Source organism: Rhineura floridana, chromosome 20, assembly GCF_030035675.1.
Source record: "Rhineura floridana isolate rRhiFlo1 chromosome 20, rRhiFlo1.hap2, whole genome shotgun sequence".
Lineage (NCBI taxonomy): Eukaryota > Metazoa > Chordata > Lepidosauria > Squamata > Rhineuridae > Rhineura > Rhineura floridana.
Window position 1 is genome coordinate 432,463 of NC_084499.1, and position 14,844 is coordinate 447,306.

Below are 14,844 nucleotides of genomic sequence, written 5' to 3' on the forward strand. Positions count from 1 at the left end.
CCCTCTGAGGAAAGGTAGCAGCATTTGGGGCTTTTCTGTTTAGAGCAAAGGCGAGTCTGAGGTGTCATGACAGAAGTGTATAAAATGATGCCTGGCATGGAGAAAGTGGACAGAGAGAAGTTCCTCTCCCTCTCTCATAAGACTAGACCTCGTGGGCATCCAATGCAGCTGAATGCTGGGAGATTCAGGGAAGACAAAAGAAAGTCTTTCTTCACGCAGCACATCGCTAAACTACGGAATTTGCTCCCACAGAAGGCAGTGATGGCCACCTGCTTGGATGGCTTTAAAAAGGAATAGACAAATTCATGGAGGATCAGGCTGTCAGTGGCTACTAGCCCCGATGGCTATACTCTGTCTCCTTGGCCGGAGGCTCCATGCTTCCGAGTACCAGCTGCTGGAAACCGCAGGAGGGGAGAGTTGCTCTTGCGCTCAGGTCCTGCTTGCTTGTGGGTCTCTTCCCATTGGGGCATCTGGTTGGCCACTGTGAGAACAGGGGGCTGGACTAGATGGGCCCCCTTTGGCCTGATCCAGCTACAGGGCTCTTCTCATGTTCTTATCAACAGTCATAGAAAGATACTTCTTAAAACTGTTATTATTTATTAGTCGCTTGATACCTGAAGGTCCCCAAGTGTTAAAACAAAAACAAAAAAACACGCTATAAAAACATAACAACAAAACAATAGCCATAGCGCCCCCACACAACCACAGGATGGTTTGGCAGCGTATTAAAATAAAACATCATCTCAGTCTATCAAATGCCTGGGAGAAAAGGCACGTCTTTACCTGGAGCCAAAAAGATGAGAATGAAGGAGGCGCCAAGTGGAACTTACTGGGGAGCATATTGCACAGATGGGGGGCCACAAATGAAAAGGCCCCCTCTCATGTGCTCTCTCCCAAGGACTGTTGCAAACCCAAGCAAATGTTTCTATCAGCCTTCCCCAACCTGGCGCCCTCTAGGACATTTGGACTACAGTTCTCATCAGGCCCTGCCAGCATGAACACATGACCCTGGGCTGATGGGAGCATGGCTGTGGTGGCTGGGCCTGATAAGAGTTGTATAGTTCAGAACACAGGGATGGAGGGCCCCAGGCTGGGAAAGCTGGTTTATGTATACAGGCCAGGCTGAGGGTCCTTCGTAGAGGCTCCCCCTCACCATTAAATGAATCTGTTGCACACAACTAACAGGCGTATGAATTTCTCCACAGATATGAACCAGTGAGCAATAATTCAAGAGGGGTGCACCATGGAATCACAATTGCTTCCCCCTTTATTTTCTTTCTTTCCTTTTTACAATTTTCTGCCTGCTGTTTGTGCGCCTGGGTGGGGTTTGGAGGGCATGTGCGAAAGGCCGCCAAGGTCCTCGCCAGACGCTTCTGGCCATCCAGCTTCCTTGCCAGCCTCTTCTCCTTCTGTGGGGCCGGGGGCAGAACAGAACAACCCTTCCTTCTGCCACTCTTGTCTTCTGTTGGTGGGGGGAGGGAGTGGACAGTGCTCCAGTCGGCTCAAAATGATGGCGCTGTTTGGTGTCTGAATGGACCCACAGAGTTTGCCAGGTCACTGCAGAAAACAATCTGGAAGGTGAGAGTTCTCCTGTGCCTGTCTTCATGGGTACTGAGGGTGGGGCAGATGGCAAGATGGCCAAGGTTAGTTTGGCTGTTGGCAGCTGAAGGGGCTTCCAGGAGCTGAACGGCAGCCAGCAGGCCCATCCCAGTGCCATTGCATGGGCTCCTGCTGGGAGGGAAGGCAGGATATCAATCAATCAATTAATTAATAAAATTGCATGTCTGCCACCAGGGCCAAAATGCTGCCGGCTGGCCTTGTGTTTCTGGTTTTTTGTCTGGGGCAGCTTTGCCCTTCTAGTGTGGAGGCAGAGTAAGCATACAAGTGCCGGGTGAGCAACAACATCCACTTCTCACCCAGCAGAGGCACATCAGATGTCGGGAAATGCTGTGTGCACAGACGGCTATGAGGGACGGTTCCGATCCATCCAGACGCTCCCTCCTTCGAGTGTGAACTCCAGGGTTGCCTGCCATTGGTTCCCCCTCCCTGCCCAGGCTGAGCTGGGCTCTGCAGCTTTCCCATGCAGGGCCCTGGAGTCCCGCAACCCTGCCAGTGCTCCAGGGGCTGGCCACCAGTGCAGACTGGCTCTCCCAGAAAGATTTCCGAGGCAGCCCATCCTGCCAGGGGGTGTTTCTCCATGTGTGGCCAGTCTGGAACCCCCACTGTGGAACTTGAGTTCCCGTTTCGTGGGCCAAGCCTTTCCCACAATTGCTCACTGCCATTCTTGCTGCCTGCAAGAACAGCCAAGGCCTCAAGCAGCTTGGCCACTTTGGTCCCCTTCCTGAGATTCTCCCACGTTGCCATGGAGGTGCCTTGTGGCCCTCGTGGTGGAAGAGTTGCCCCGAGTCCTCCCTCACTGATTCACTGTCCCTCTGTTGCCTCCCTTGCCACAGTGGTGTAATTTACATTGTAAGCTCCTGACAACAGGGAGCTGTTTTTGTTTTTTATGTTGGGGGGGGGAGGCTCGTGGCTGAGCACCTGCTTTGCATGCAGAACATTCCCAGTTTGGTTAAAAAGGGCAAGTGATGGGGCAAAGGCCTCTCTCTCCACCTGAGACACCTGTTGTTGAATTTTGGGATAGGCACATAGCCTATAGTCGTAAAAGGTAGCTTCCTATATACAGAGAATAATGCAATATCAGTAGGAATCCTGGTTCGGTAATCTTGGCCCACAACAGAACTTGTGAAAAGCGTCGACCAGATTCTAAACTGGCTTCTCTGTCATGGTCCCAAAACCTGGGACCCTGAAGACTGTCACTCTGCACTCTCCCCAAATTGCATGTCCCCTTGAAGTAAACCATGACAGATCTGACACATTCAGGATTCAAGGGGGGGGGGAGGGTCTCCAGCCATGCCTAGTACATGAGCTTCCCCCAGCCACGATCCTGCCAGTGCCTTCCCTGGGGTGCTGGATTCCCTTTACCTCATTTCCCCAGCAGGTAGCTGACCCCTTCCCCCCCTCCTTCTTTTTCCCACCAGATGTTTGAGGCAGAGGCTGCGAATCCAGGGGCAATGCCCTCCGCAGGGGAGGACGGGATGAGCTGCCTCGCCCACCCTGCAGGGGAGGACTCTGCAGAGGAGTTATTGCCGGAGAACACCCTGACAAAAGCGGAGAAGGGGGGCAGCCCTGTGCAGCGCAGGGAGGGGGAAGAGCCTCACAGTGGCCCCCCAGCATTCACAATCCCCAGGTTGCAGCTGGACAGCACCTTTAACCAGGTGGATATAGCAGGCATGGCCACCTTTAGCCTCGATGGCCCAGCAGACCTGGGGGAGGAGGAGGAGGAGGACGAGGAGGAGGAGGAGGAAGAGGAGGAGGAGGAAGAAAGCCATGAGGCCTGCCTGAGCCGAGGGGAGGGGAAGCGCAGCAGCATGTTCGAAGCTCCGGCTTGTGAGCAGCCGCCTGGCAGCCTGAGTCTGCAGAGCTCCCTGCATCGCCGCCGCACACACAGCGAAGGCAGCCTCCTCCAGGAGCCTCGCAGCAGCCACTGCTTCGCCTCCGATACCAGCCTGAACTACGCAGAGGCGCAGGGTCCAGCCAGCAGCTGGACGCTGCCGTCCCCCAAGACCCTCAAGAAACAGCTGGCCAAGAACGGGGGCTCCATCCACCAACTCACCCTGCTGTTTGTTGGGAACCGGAAGGTACGTGCTCCAGCAGTCTCCTGCCGGAATTTGGGGGTGGGGGCACTTGGCAAGGCAGGGGGTTTCCCTTCTCAGTGTGGATCCTGAGAAAGGCGGCAGACATTGGAGGGATCTTGGTGATAAACTGCTCTCCAATGTCTTTCCCCAAAGTTCTGCAGTGGTTTGTCCTGGAGCAGCCTCATGCTTCTTGAATTCAGACACCCCCACCTGGTTGCCTGTGCCATCTCTTGGGTTCAGGGAGGGATGCTGGTGCCTCTACATGGCGGGGTGCCATCTTACTTACTGCTGTTCTCCTGTGGTTAATTTGTCAAAAGAAAACTGGCCAAATGACAATTCAGCGTTCTGGGAATCTATATTTTAAAAAAATGTTTCTAGTCCTTAAGACAGAGAGGATAGCGGGTTCTTTTGTGCCTCCCAGATGCAGTTCCTTTCCTGAGAAATGCCATCAGAGGGCCAAATGGTGCATTTGAGTTAATTCCTTGTGTTGCCCAGAGAGCCTAGATCATCACATGCGTTTTTGTGCCAGCTGTTCAGATTCTGGGCATCCAACTTGAGCAGCCATCTCTGAGCAGCAGGATTTCCAAAAACAAGAGATGCAGGCCCTCAGTTCTGCCTGGTCGCCTGGCTTTCTGGCTTGGAAGCCCTGGCCTCAGGTGTTGTGACTGATTTACAATAATTAAAATGTACTCTGCATGTTCTCTGTGTCACCTTTGTTCCTTATTGTTGAAAACAGATTGTAGGATGAAGCCCTGGCAAGGCCTGACTTAAATTAAAACCTTCCCATAGGGCAGTCTTCAGATGACTTGGACTACGACTCCCAGCAGCCAGCCTGGCCCATAGTCAGGGACGATGGGAGCTGGAGGGGCACAGGTTGGGGAAGGTCACCACAGGGCATGTCCAAAGGGCAATTTCCAGCTCCATTGTAAAAACCTTCCTTGGCGGGCAGATAAGAAAGCTATGCAGAGAGCAGGTAAAGGGCAATTTGTTATGGGGACTGCTGAGATTGGTGCAGCCGTTTGGAAGGCGCTGGGTTTCACAGAGCTCTTTCTCCCTGATTAGGAGTCCTGTGAGGCTCAGATGGTTCCACATATGTACCTTTTAACAAATTGAACCAATTAGATTAAAATACGTTTATTTCCCTTGCTTTCTGTAAAGGCAGCAATCACTGCTCACTGAATCCACCCCTCTGTCTCGGAGCCTCTTCTGCCCCACCCTCCCGCACTGCCAGGATTGCCGGGCTCATCCCTTTGCTCTCTCCACGACGGAGCCAGCCACTTTCTCCTGTTCTGGATAGAAATGCAGCACCCTGCCCACTTCGCAAAGGCCTCATGGCTCTCTTGTTTTCACATTTGTTTTCACCAAGGGGTTCCTGGGGATGTCTCTTGGCGGCTGCAGCTCCTCACCGGCATCCGCAGCTTAGGTTCCTGCCCCAGACTCTCTGCCCTCACCCTGACTTTTCTCTCCTGAGAAGGCGCTTGAATTGAATGGCTTTTATGGTTCTGCTGATAGGTCAACTAGAAACCAACAAATCACTTTTAGGATTAAAATTGATGCAGGGTTTTTGCCTAAACCAGGTACATCCCTCTCCCCACCTTACTGGATGGGATGCAGTGCTGGGAAGAGTTAGATTTGTTGTATTTCTGCCTTTCCTGCAGAGTGATGCCGGGATAAAAAAAACCAAGCTCTTGGTTCCCGAAGTGTTTTCTTCTGTTTTTCACATCCTTGCTTCTGTTGGATGTTGCAGTGAAGTCCTTCGGTACATCTGAGGTGCCGCCTTTTGCCCCATTTCCAGAAAAGTTGGGCGGTTCAGCTGCCCTCATAAGACAAGAGAGAGAGACACACAGCTGAGCAACACTTGTCCTCTGCACAGGGAATTGTGGGGATGAGGGGTGCCAGCTGCAGGCTGCCCTGAGCATCTTGTGAGCATTTTGTGTCATTCCCACTGTGTTGTGTAGGAGGCCCATTTGCTGACGCTCAGCCTCCATGGAGCCCTTGGCCAGCCACTTGTGTATATCTAACCCAATTAGCTGCAGGAAGCCTGGCGTGATGGCAGCAGCCCGGCTGAGACAGGCCAGTGCCTGCCTGGCGCATCTTCCCTGATTTGCTGATGGGGGCTCTTACCATTTGTTCTCCAGTGTGTGTGTGTTTCCTGGGTGACCTTCCTAAAAGCTACTCTAAGCTCGCTTCTGTCCTCCAGCGGAGACAAGAGACTTGACAGCAATTATAGATGGAGAAATGCAAGCAAGAGCCGAGTTGAAAGTTTTCAGGAAAGAAATTTGTGGAGACCTTTACTGAGAATTTTCTTCTCTCCTTCCCCCACCCTAAAAAGAGGGCTGTTTTGCCTCTGCAGTTTGTTAATGTTTGTATGGGGTGGGCAACATTTTCTGCATACAGTGTCCTGGAACAATAACGCATCTGGGACATTGTGGGAGATGAGAGCTAGCAGCTGTGGTCCTAATGCAAGGAGTAGGGTGGTGGCAGCCGCAGCTGCTGCTTGCTGTCCTCTCTCTCTCTCTCTGTTGCAGCAACAGCAGCAGCAAAAAAAAAGGGGGGGGGGAACCTGCACCATTGCTTCTGTTAACAGCGAGCACACAACCTTCCCCCAAAAAACACCCCATTGGAGCCTTTCCCTCTTCCTGCAACATATTTGGCAAAATCTCCCCCACCCCGCCAATGTTTTGTCATGTGAACAGGATGTGGGGAGGCCATGTTCACTCAGCCCTTCACACCGCCAAACTGTTGGCTGGGAATGTGGCTGTGGGTGCATATCTGGCTGCTTATTTCACCCCACTCTCCCAAGCCTAGATTATTGGACTTGTCAGTGTGAGGAAAATGGCTTGTCTGAATGATGTTACCAAAGCACAAATTGCTTGATCAGCCAGCACTACTGATCCATATTGGCCTTGTATGCGACTGCTCTTTAACTCAAGCTCACCTTTCACTTCCCTTGCAGAAGTTGCCTGCCTGTCAATGCCTGTCCTTGGAATGTTTGTTTATGTTCCGTGACCCCATGGTGGGCAAAAAAGGAAGAGCCATTTTTTGATCTATTTCATAAGAATGCTATTTCTAATTTCTATCCCATTTTCAAAACCTCAAAATATTTTATCATCTTTCTCAGTTGTTCTCACAGGTAGGTCACTTTGGTTTCTGTTTTACAGACAGGGAAACTGAGACTGAGTGTGACTGACTGAAGGTCAGCAGATCCATGACTGGAGCTAGGATGTAGAGCAAAGTTTCCTAGATCAGAATCCATCATGTCCAGAGGCCACTGAGTTCCCGTTGCTGGGGCGCACCCATGGGCGAGTGCTATTGTCCTCCTGGCTGGCTGGCCATTGTGGGAAGCAGAATCCTGGAGAATTTGGGACTTGGATCTGATCCAAACAGGCTCTTCCAAAGAGTTAGATAATTTCATGGAGGAGGGGTCTAGCAACAGCTATGAGCAATCATAGCTACATGGGGCTTGCATGCTCAAAGGCAGTCTACCTCTGAATACCATTGGCTAGGGCGCTACAGCAGGAGAAGGCTGTTGGCATCATGCAGTACTCACCTGTGAACTTCCTGGAGGCATCTGCTCTCTGATGTTTAAACTGCAGATGTGGGTACTGTGGGAGGCTCCTTTCTTAAAGTAGCCCTTGTCCTGTCTCGTGAACTGCAGTCTGACATGCAGGTCGATTTAAGTGGGTCACTTGCTTGATTTCAGCATGTCTGACTACCGTCAGAGCTGGCATAGCAGCTCCACCACCAAAATAGTAATGTGGAGCAGGCAGCAAGGGGGCAGGTGGGAGCCTGAAGAGCCCGTAGCAACACTCCTGGCTTGCAGCTCCTGCATCGTGCATTGCAGATGCCACCCACCTGTCAGTGAAAGCCTCACTCTTTAATTTTCAAGCCAGGAGTTTCCCAAAACTACAAGGCTTCATGCAGGATGTGAGTTGGCTGCCCCTACTGATTATTTTCAGGATGGCTTTGAACATTCCAGATCAGCCACAAGGAGAGAGTTAAAGGGCTCATCCACATGGACATTTAATGTGGATTAGAAACTTGCTTTGGCCTCTGTTTTTTTGACGACATCCTCCTCGACCAACTGGCAGCAGAGTCGGCACCAGACTGCAGCAGGCACTCAGAGGGCAACACGGTGGCACTGCCGCTGCTGCCAGGGGCTTTAATAGGCCTGGCTGTGTTAGCACGCACAGCACACCAACACACTGATGCGGAGGGGCCCATTTAAGCCCCTGGCAGCAGTGTGACACAGGAAGTGGTGCAGCCAGCCCACGCCGGCATTGGGGGGCACTGCCTAGGAGGATGCCTCTCCCCACCTGCCTGGCTGTTCTTTGCCCTTGTGTGGTGCTCCTCAGTGGGCACAACACACACAAACATGTATTATTTTTTAATCTCCCGTTTTTGCATATCTGGTAGACTGAAAAGCTAGTATTTCAACAATGAAAAATCCTGCGAAACATACTTGAAACATTGGCTTGGGTAGACGTTTGTTGTGCACAGACTCTTTTTAAGGCTTGTATGCACAGGTAAACAAGTACCTGCACACATGCCCACAACGGGCCTCAGGTTTGTGGAGCTCAGGGAGGGTGGTGAAGAGCTAATTAAGGGAAGGGGGCAGTAGCGCACAGCCAGAATACACTCCAGCAAGCGCTGCCAGCTGCCATGCACAGAGGCATCAAGAGAGATTTTGGAGGCATAAAACTGAAAGTGCTCATATGTGCACAACAGTACAAAACCAGGCACAATGGGGGGGCAGTAGAGGCCACCCCGGAAAATGTCACCACCACACAGGTGACAAACCATCCTCCCCAAAGAATGCACTTGGGAGCGCCTGCACACCAGCAGTGGCTGCAGGTCTGTGATGTGCTATTTTTACTTCCTGGATTTTGTGCAAGAAGGGAAAATCCAGATTAAAGGAAGGCAAAGGAAGGCTGGCATTTTGATGAGGGCAAACATCTCCTGAGCATGAGCTGCACAGAGTTGACAGTCAGGTGTGGAAGCAGCAGCAGCAGCAGCAGCAGCAGCAGCAGCAGCAGCACCCAGGCAGTGAATTCTCATGAGGAGGAGATTCATTGTTCATGGTCGTTCACTAGCAACTTTATCCTCAGTTTATTTGCAGGAATTAGTGCTGGACGATTCCCTAACCCTGTAAGCTTCGTCCTTACCCAGCAGCAGATGAAAGTCCAGTATGACATTTGTTTCAGCAGGAATATAAAACTGTTCCTCCTTGGTTGCTCAAAGGGAGGCAGCGTTGTTGGACAGGGCTGCACTTCTCCCAGCCACTCCGGCAGGAGGGAGCGGGAACTTGCAGAAGTCCCCAGTGCCTGGGAGAGGGAACGAGAGCAGCCACTGGAGAGGCACAGTAGCTCGCAGGGCTGTGTGTCTTCTTAGAAGCGGGTCCCACTGTTTTCAGTGAGCAGCCCTAAGAGCATGAGCAGAGATGCTTCTGGCTCACATTTCACCTTGCCTGGCCACAAATTCACTTGAGCTACTGAGAGCCACAAGCGCAGTTTCCTCATCTCCTGCAAGAGATACCAATAGTGCTGCTACTGCTGGCTTACACAGGCCTGTTGCAAGAATTTATGAGTGGATGTATCCAATGGTCAGAGTGGTGTTTAAATGCTGAGTATTATTATTGGTTTCCTTCTCACCATCTTGAGATAAGCAAACGGAATAGCCCAGATTTAACTTACTAAGGACTCGAAACCTTATTGAAAAGAAAGCTGAGATTCTTTGTGCAGTGCCAGTTCGTATATTTGTGGAGTGCAATTATGGAATACACACAGAGGAAGCTGCCTTACAGCAGGTCAGACTGGGCCAGTGCTGTCTACTCTGACTGTCATCAGCACTCCACGGTCTCCCGCAGAAGGTCTTCCTGGATCACTGCTGCCTGGAGGTACCAGAGATTGATCACTGGCATCTGCCTTATCCTGAGGCAGACCATTGGTCCACCGAGCTCACTGCTGCCAACACAGACTGGCCGTGGCTGTCTGGGGTTTCAGGTGGGGGCCTTTCCCAGCCCTCCCAGAGATACCAGGAAGATGGAGCAGTGAGAGAGATGGGGGAGTGTGACTCTGTTACTTCCACTCGGTCTCTCAGCGGCTTTTGATACCATTGGCCGTGGTATTCCCATAGACCAACTCACTGGATTGTATTATGGTGGTTCCGCTCTTATTTATGGGACTATAAAGAGTCTAGCACTGGGTGAGTGCTCCTTGGTGCCCTGACACTTGTGCTACGGTGTCCCACAGGTCACTCTCCCATTTAATATCCACAGTATATGAAGCCATTGGGAATGACCATTGGGCGTTTGGGAGCAAGGTGTCATAAGTACACCTTTATTTCTCTACAACACCTTAATCAGGAGACGCTGTGAACACTCTGGACCAATGTTTGAATGTAGTGGTGGATTATTGGACGAAGGGCAAAACTCACCAGGAACTGACCCTAGCCTTCTCGTAATTTTTCTTTCTCTTGGAATTTTATAATATTATGCTTTAACAATTTTATCCTACTTTATTTTACCTTATTTCATTGCATTTGATTCTTCTGTATATTAGGATAACCTTCTTTTGAGAGTTTTATGTAACTATTTTGTGCTGGTCGCTGACTGTAACAATAAATATTTGATTTGGATGAGGGGCAGGAAACGGTGCTTGAGCCCTGGGTAGACAGGGGCTCTCTGAGGTTCCTGTGTCTGAAAGGGGCCGCGCTCCTCAGAAGGAGCAAGTGCGTAACATTGCTCGAGAGTACTTCTGGATACAGTTTTGTCACTAGAGGTGTAAGTATCCTCTGTCGCTAGGAGTGCCTTTTACCAGCTATCTGGTTTGCCAGCTATGGACATTTTTGGGCAGGGATAGTCTGACCACTGTAGTAACCTCAAGGCTGGATTATTGCAACACACTCTATGTGAGGCTGCCCTTGGGCCTGGTCCAAAACCTCCAGCTGGTGCACAATGCAGTAGCTAAACTGCTGATGGGGGCATATAGCCGCCAACATGTGAGACCATTTTTAAAACATCTGCACTCACTCCCCATCTACCACCAAGCCAGGTTCAAGGTCCTTGTATTAATTCACCAAGCCCTGGATACTTTAGGTCCAGGGTACTTAGGGACTTCCTGACCCCTTATATCCCAGTTCAATCACTGAGATCATCTGCAGGAGTATCACTGGTGGCCACCTGAGTTGGTGAGGCTCATTTCACATCAACATGAAATGCAGCCTTCGCTGTCACCAACCCAGTCCCGTGGAATGCTCTGCCAGCCGAGATTCAGCAGGTGTCTTCTGGTTAATTTCCAAACACTTGCTGAAAACCGTTTTTGCTGCCAGGCTTATGCAGTCAATTTCTGTAAGAGTCAGTTGGTGATCTGTTTTAATTTTTGTGGGTTTTTTTATTGCTGTTGTAAACAGCTCTGATTTTTTTTTAATGCAATTGTGGTATGCCCATACCTTTATAAATACATAAATACCAGGGACTGAACCTGGGATCTGTGTGCAGAGCATGCCCTCTGCCAATGCGTTATGGACCCTCCCCTAATTTAATTCTCCAAGAGCTAGAAATCTGGTTTCAAAAATAGAGAGTGAGAGCTGGGATTCTGTGCCGTGCACCACTTCTTCATTTATGGGGTACAATGAAACCAGGTCCCTACACCAGCCACATTCCCCTCCCCTGACCCATCTCTGTAGCCCAGGCCACAGCATAGCAGCAGGAGAGTACAGAAACGTTTTCTGGCAGCAAGGGATGATGACCCCCTCCTCAGTCGCACCACTCCGACAGGCTGGGGGCTGGCTTGGAATAGGTCAGCTACTGTCTGCCTGTTTGTCCTTGCATGGAAGTGGAGTGTCTGCCCCCCCCCCAACAATGGGAGGAAATCTGTTTGGGGCAGGCTGCCTCGCTGAGAATGCCTGGGGTGGCTCAGCCAGGGAGGGAGGTGGCCTGGGCCCATAATCTCCGGAAGCCTCACCTAGCAAGGGAAGGAAGCCGTGGAAACCTCAGGCTCCGTGGCCAGGGAGCCCGTTCCCACGGTGAGCAGAGCAAGGGGGGGAGATAAATTCCCTGCAAATGCTCCTAGTGAGCCTGCAAACAGGTAGATTTCATATTCTTCCCAGGTGGCACTTACTTGCGAGTAAATGCTGTTGGAAAGAGTGGGGCTTACTTCTGATTAAACATACAGGATTGGGTTGCACATCAGGTCTCCCCCCCCGCCCCCATTTCAACATGTTAAATGAGTGACGCTGTGGATTACTGCTACTTTTCTAAATTGAAAAGTCTTAATTTGGGGCAAGTTAACACTTTAAAATTCTTCAACACAAGCTTGTTTTTCTATTTCATTTGATGCGGCTTCCAGAAAACTTGTAGTGATGAAGGCAACAGGGAATTATTGCAGAACAGCATCAACATAAATAAGAGCAAAATAGCATATTTAAAGTTATTTCATAGTGTTCTTCCTTAGTGAGCAGTTAGATGAAATTCCTTCTGTTTGCTTTTCCTTGTTAGTCCATGAGTGAAAGGAGTAAGAGACGTACTAGCAGTGGAGTATTGGCAAATTCAGAAGCACAGGGTCCTTTTGTGCTTGTCACAGCTATGCCCCTTCCTAAGATTATAGAATAATCTGGCCAGGCTTGAATACTGCTTTAGAAGACTCTTCCCAATGGCTAACACACTCCCCTTTCATGTTGGTTAGCCCATAGGATGGGATCCCCAAAAGTAAGGGGTCTCAGACCCTCCAAGACCCTGGACAACAACATGCCTGCATACTATATTTTTGAAATGAAGGTTGAACATTAAGGGAGAGAAATATTCCTGGGTGGGACAAGCCCCGACACCAGGGCTGGCACCAGGCATGACTGGGCCCTTGGGCACCAGCCTGCCCCAGGCCCATGGCTCCTGCCCGCACACCCCATGTATCCTGTTGCTTCATGTGAATACCAGGCATGCTGAGCATGCATGCCTACCATCATCCAATCCTATTAAGACTGGTAGTTGAAAGAATAAAGAAATTTACAGTTGATTACTACAAAGAGGTAAAGTCATACATACTGAAGCAGCCATGCGGCTTGTACTCAGGGACCCATTACTAACTGAAAAGAAAGACAGGAAGAGAAGGGAGGAAGGGGCAAAGCCTGCAAAAACAACAAACACTTGAGAGGAGGAATCAGCAGAAGAAAGAATAGACTGCCTTTCTGTCTATCACTCCCCCACTGGTTCAGGTTGCTTGCTACATGTGTTGGTGGTTTACTCCCCAAAACAGCAATGTTTATTTTGCCCTTTATTTTGTAAAACACATCAGAACAGAGCTGCGGCCATGGTGGGGGTGTTGGGCAGGGCTGGTGCCAGAGGAAGGCCAGGTCAGGCCCTGGCTGAAGGCCCCTGCAGCCCTGAAGGGCCCCTGCTTAGGGTAGGAGGGCAGCATTCCTGTTCTGTGATCCACGGCAGCGTCAGCTCCCGACCCTGCCGTGGATCACAAAGAGGGAGCTCCCAGGCACCCCCCATACAGACCGTGCGGACCCATTGTAAGGAAAAAGAGACCCACACAAAGAGCTGAGAACATTGCAGGATGGGACTCAAAAGATTGTAAGGCAAAAAGTCTATTAATATGATGCTTGGCTGATTCACAGCTTATACATGTGAAAAATGAAGGAACTGCTAGAGAGATGTTATTAGCCTTTAAAAATCTGTATGGGAAAACTGGAATGAAAGATCAGATTCAGATTTACCAAAAAAACCCACCCTGTTTCTGCTCAATTAAGGGGAGGATGACCCCTTGAAATATATGGAAAAGTTAATTGAGTGTTGTGGGTCAATTGCATGGCTCAGGACAATGAACAGAAAATTGAATTTTTTCTGACATCTGTACCACAGGGATATTCTGCTTTTATTTCTCCTGTTGATGCAAAGGCAAACCCAGATTTTAAAATGGTCCTAACAAACTTTAAGAAACAAGCCAAGACACAACAGCTAATTAGAGAGCTATTGGATCAAATTGCACAGTGAGTGGAAGTCAAAATGAAAGGAAATTTGCATGCATGCCGCTCAAGAGCCAATTAAAAAAAAAAGGAAGGACATTACAAAAGGGACTGTTTAGAAGCCAATGAGAGGTCTCCTTTGTATAAAGACAGGCTTGCAGGCAAGGAGAGACAGACAAATGAGAGCTGATTCAGATCAGCAGTTTGAACTAAAAGCTCACTAATTCAAGTTTTTTCAATAAGACAAAAAAAAATTAAAAATGGACTATGCCTCATTAATAGTAGGGCATGACATCAGATGTGATTTTTTCCAGTGGACTAGACCCACATAGGAGGGGACATGTGTTTATTGCAAATGGGGACACTTTGCCAGTTAAATAAGGGTTTTAAAGAGGATTAGACAAATTCATGGAGAAAAAGGCTATCAATGGCTATTAGCCGTGATGGTTATGCTCCATCTCCATGGGCAGGAGGCAGTGTGCTTCAAAATACCAGTTGCTAAAAACTGCAGGAGGGGAGGGTGCTGTTTGCACTCAGGTCCTGCTCGTGGGCTTCCCATGGGCAACTGGATGCTGGACTGGATGGGCCCCCTTTGGCCTGATCCAGCAGCAGGGCTGTTCTGATGTCCTTATGTTAATACAGAACTTGGAAGCCGTGAGATAGAAGCAAGCTATGACGCGTTTGTTCCAGACTTGAATGGAAATGTTTTAAATATTGCTACTTTAATTAAAAAGGTCTTCATTGAGAACTTTTGTGACAATTTGTGCACAATAACCATGGATGGAAAATTGTATGCTAGAGCTTTTGGAAACCAGGATGTGTTTGAACTAGCAAATGTGATAAAATGCTATGGAAGCACAGATTGCCTTGAGCTATGGCACAAATGTTTTGGATATCATGATATAAATGCCATAGTCGATCTGGAAATTAAGAATCTAGCCAAAGGCATAACAGTAAAGATGTGCAACAGTGGCAATGACAGGTGCCTAAACTGTATAAAAGGGAAATGCAAAAGGCTATCTATTCCCAGAGTGAAAGGCGCTCAAAGAAACCACGTGGTACACTCTGACCTGTGTGGCCCCATCCAGATTTCTAAAGCAGAAAACCATTATCTCTAACATTTGTAGATGACTGTTCTAAGTATTGCATAAGCCATCTGCTGAAGGAGAAGAGCCAGACCCTG

General features: G+C 49.6%; 1 protein-coding gene across 7 annotated transcripts in view; it reads left to right on the top strand.

Moving 5' to 3' along the window:
- The window catches only part of RGS3 (regulator of G protein signaling 3), a 112,013-nt gene that overhangs the window by 79,855 nt on the left and 17,314 nt on the right, over positions 1-14,844 (top strand). For 5 of the 7 annotated variants that reach the window (XM_061604399.1, XM_061604392.1, XM_061604393.1 and 2 more), the window contains one exon: positions 3,039-3,698. In XM_061604399.1, coding sequence (XP_061460383.1) covers positions 3,039-3,698 — 660 coding nt within the window. Of the gene's footprint in view, positions 1-3,038; positions 3,699-4,116; positions 4,366-6,651; positions 6,849-14,844 lie in introns of those variants that run through there. The other 2 variants (XM_061604395.1, XM_061604397.1) reach the window with 2 other exon arrangements.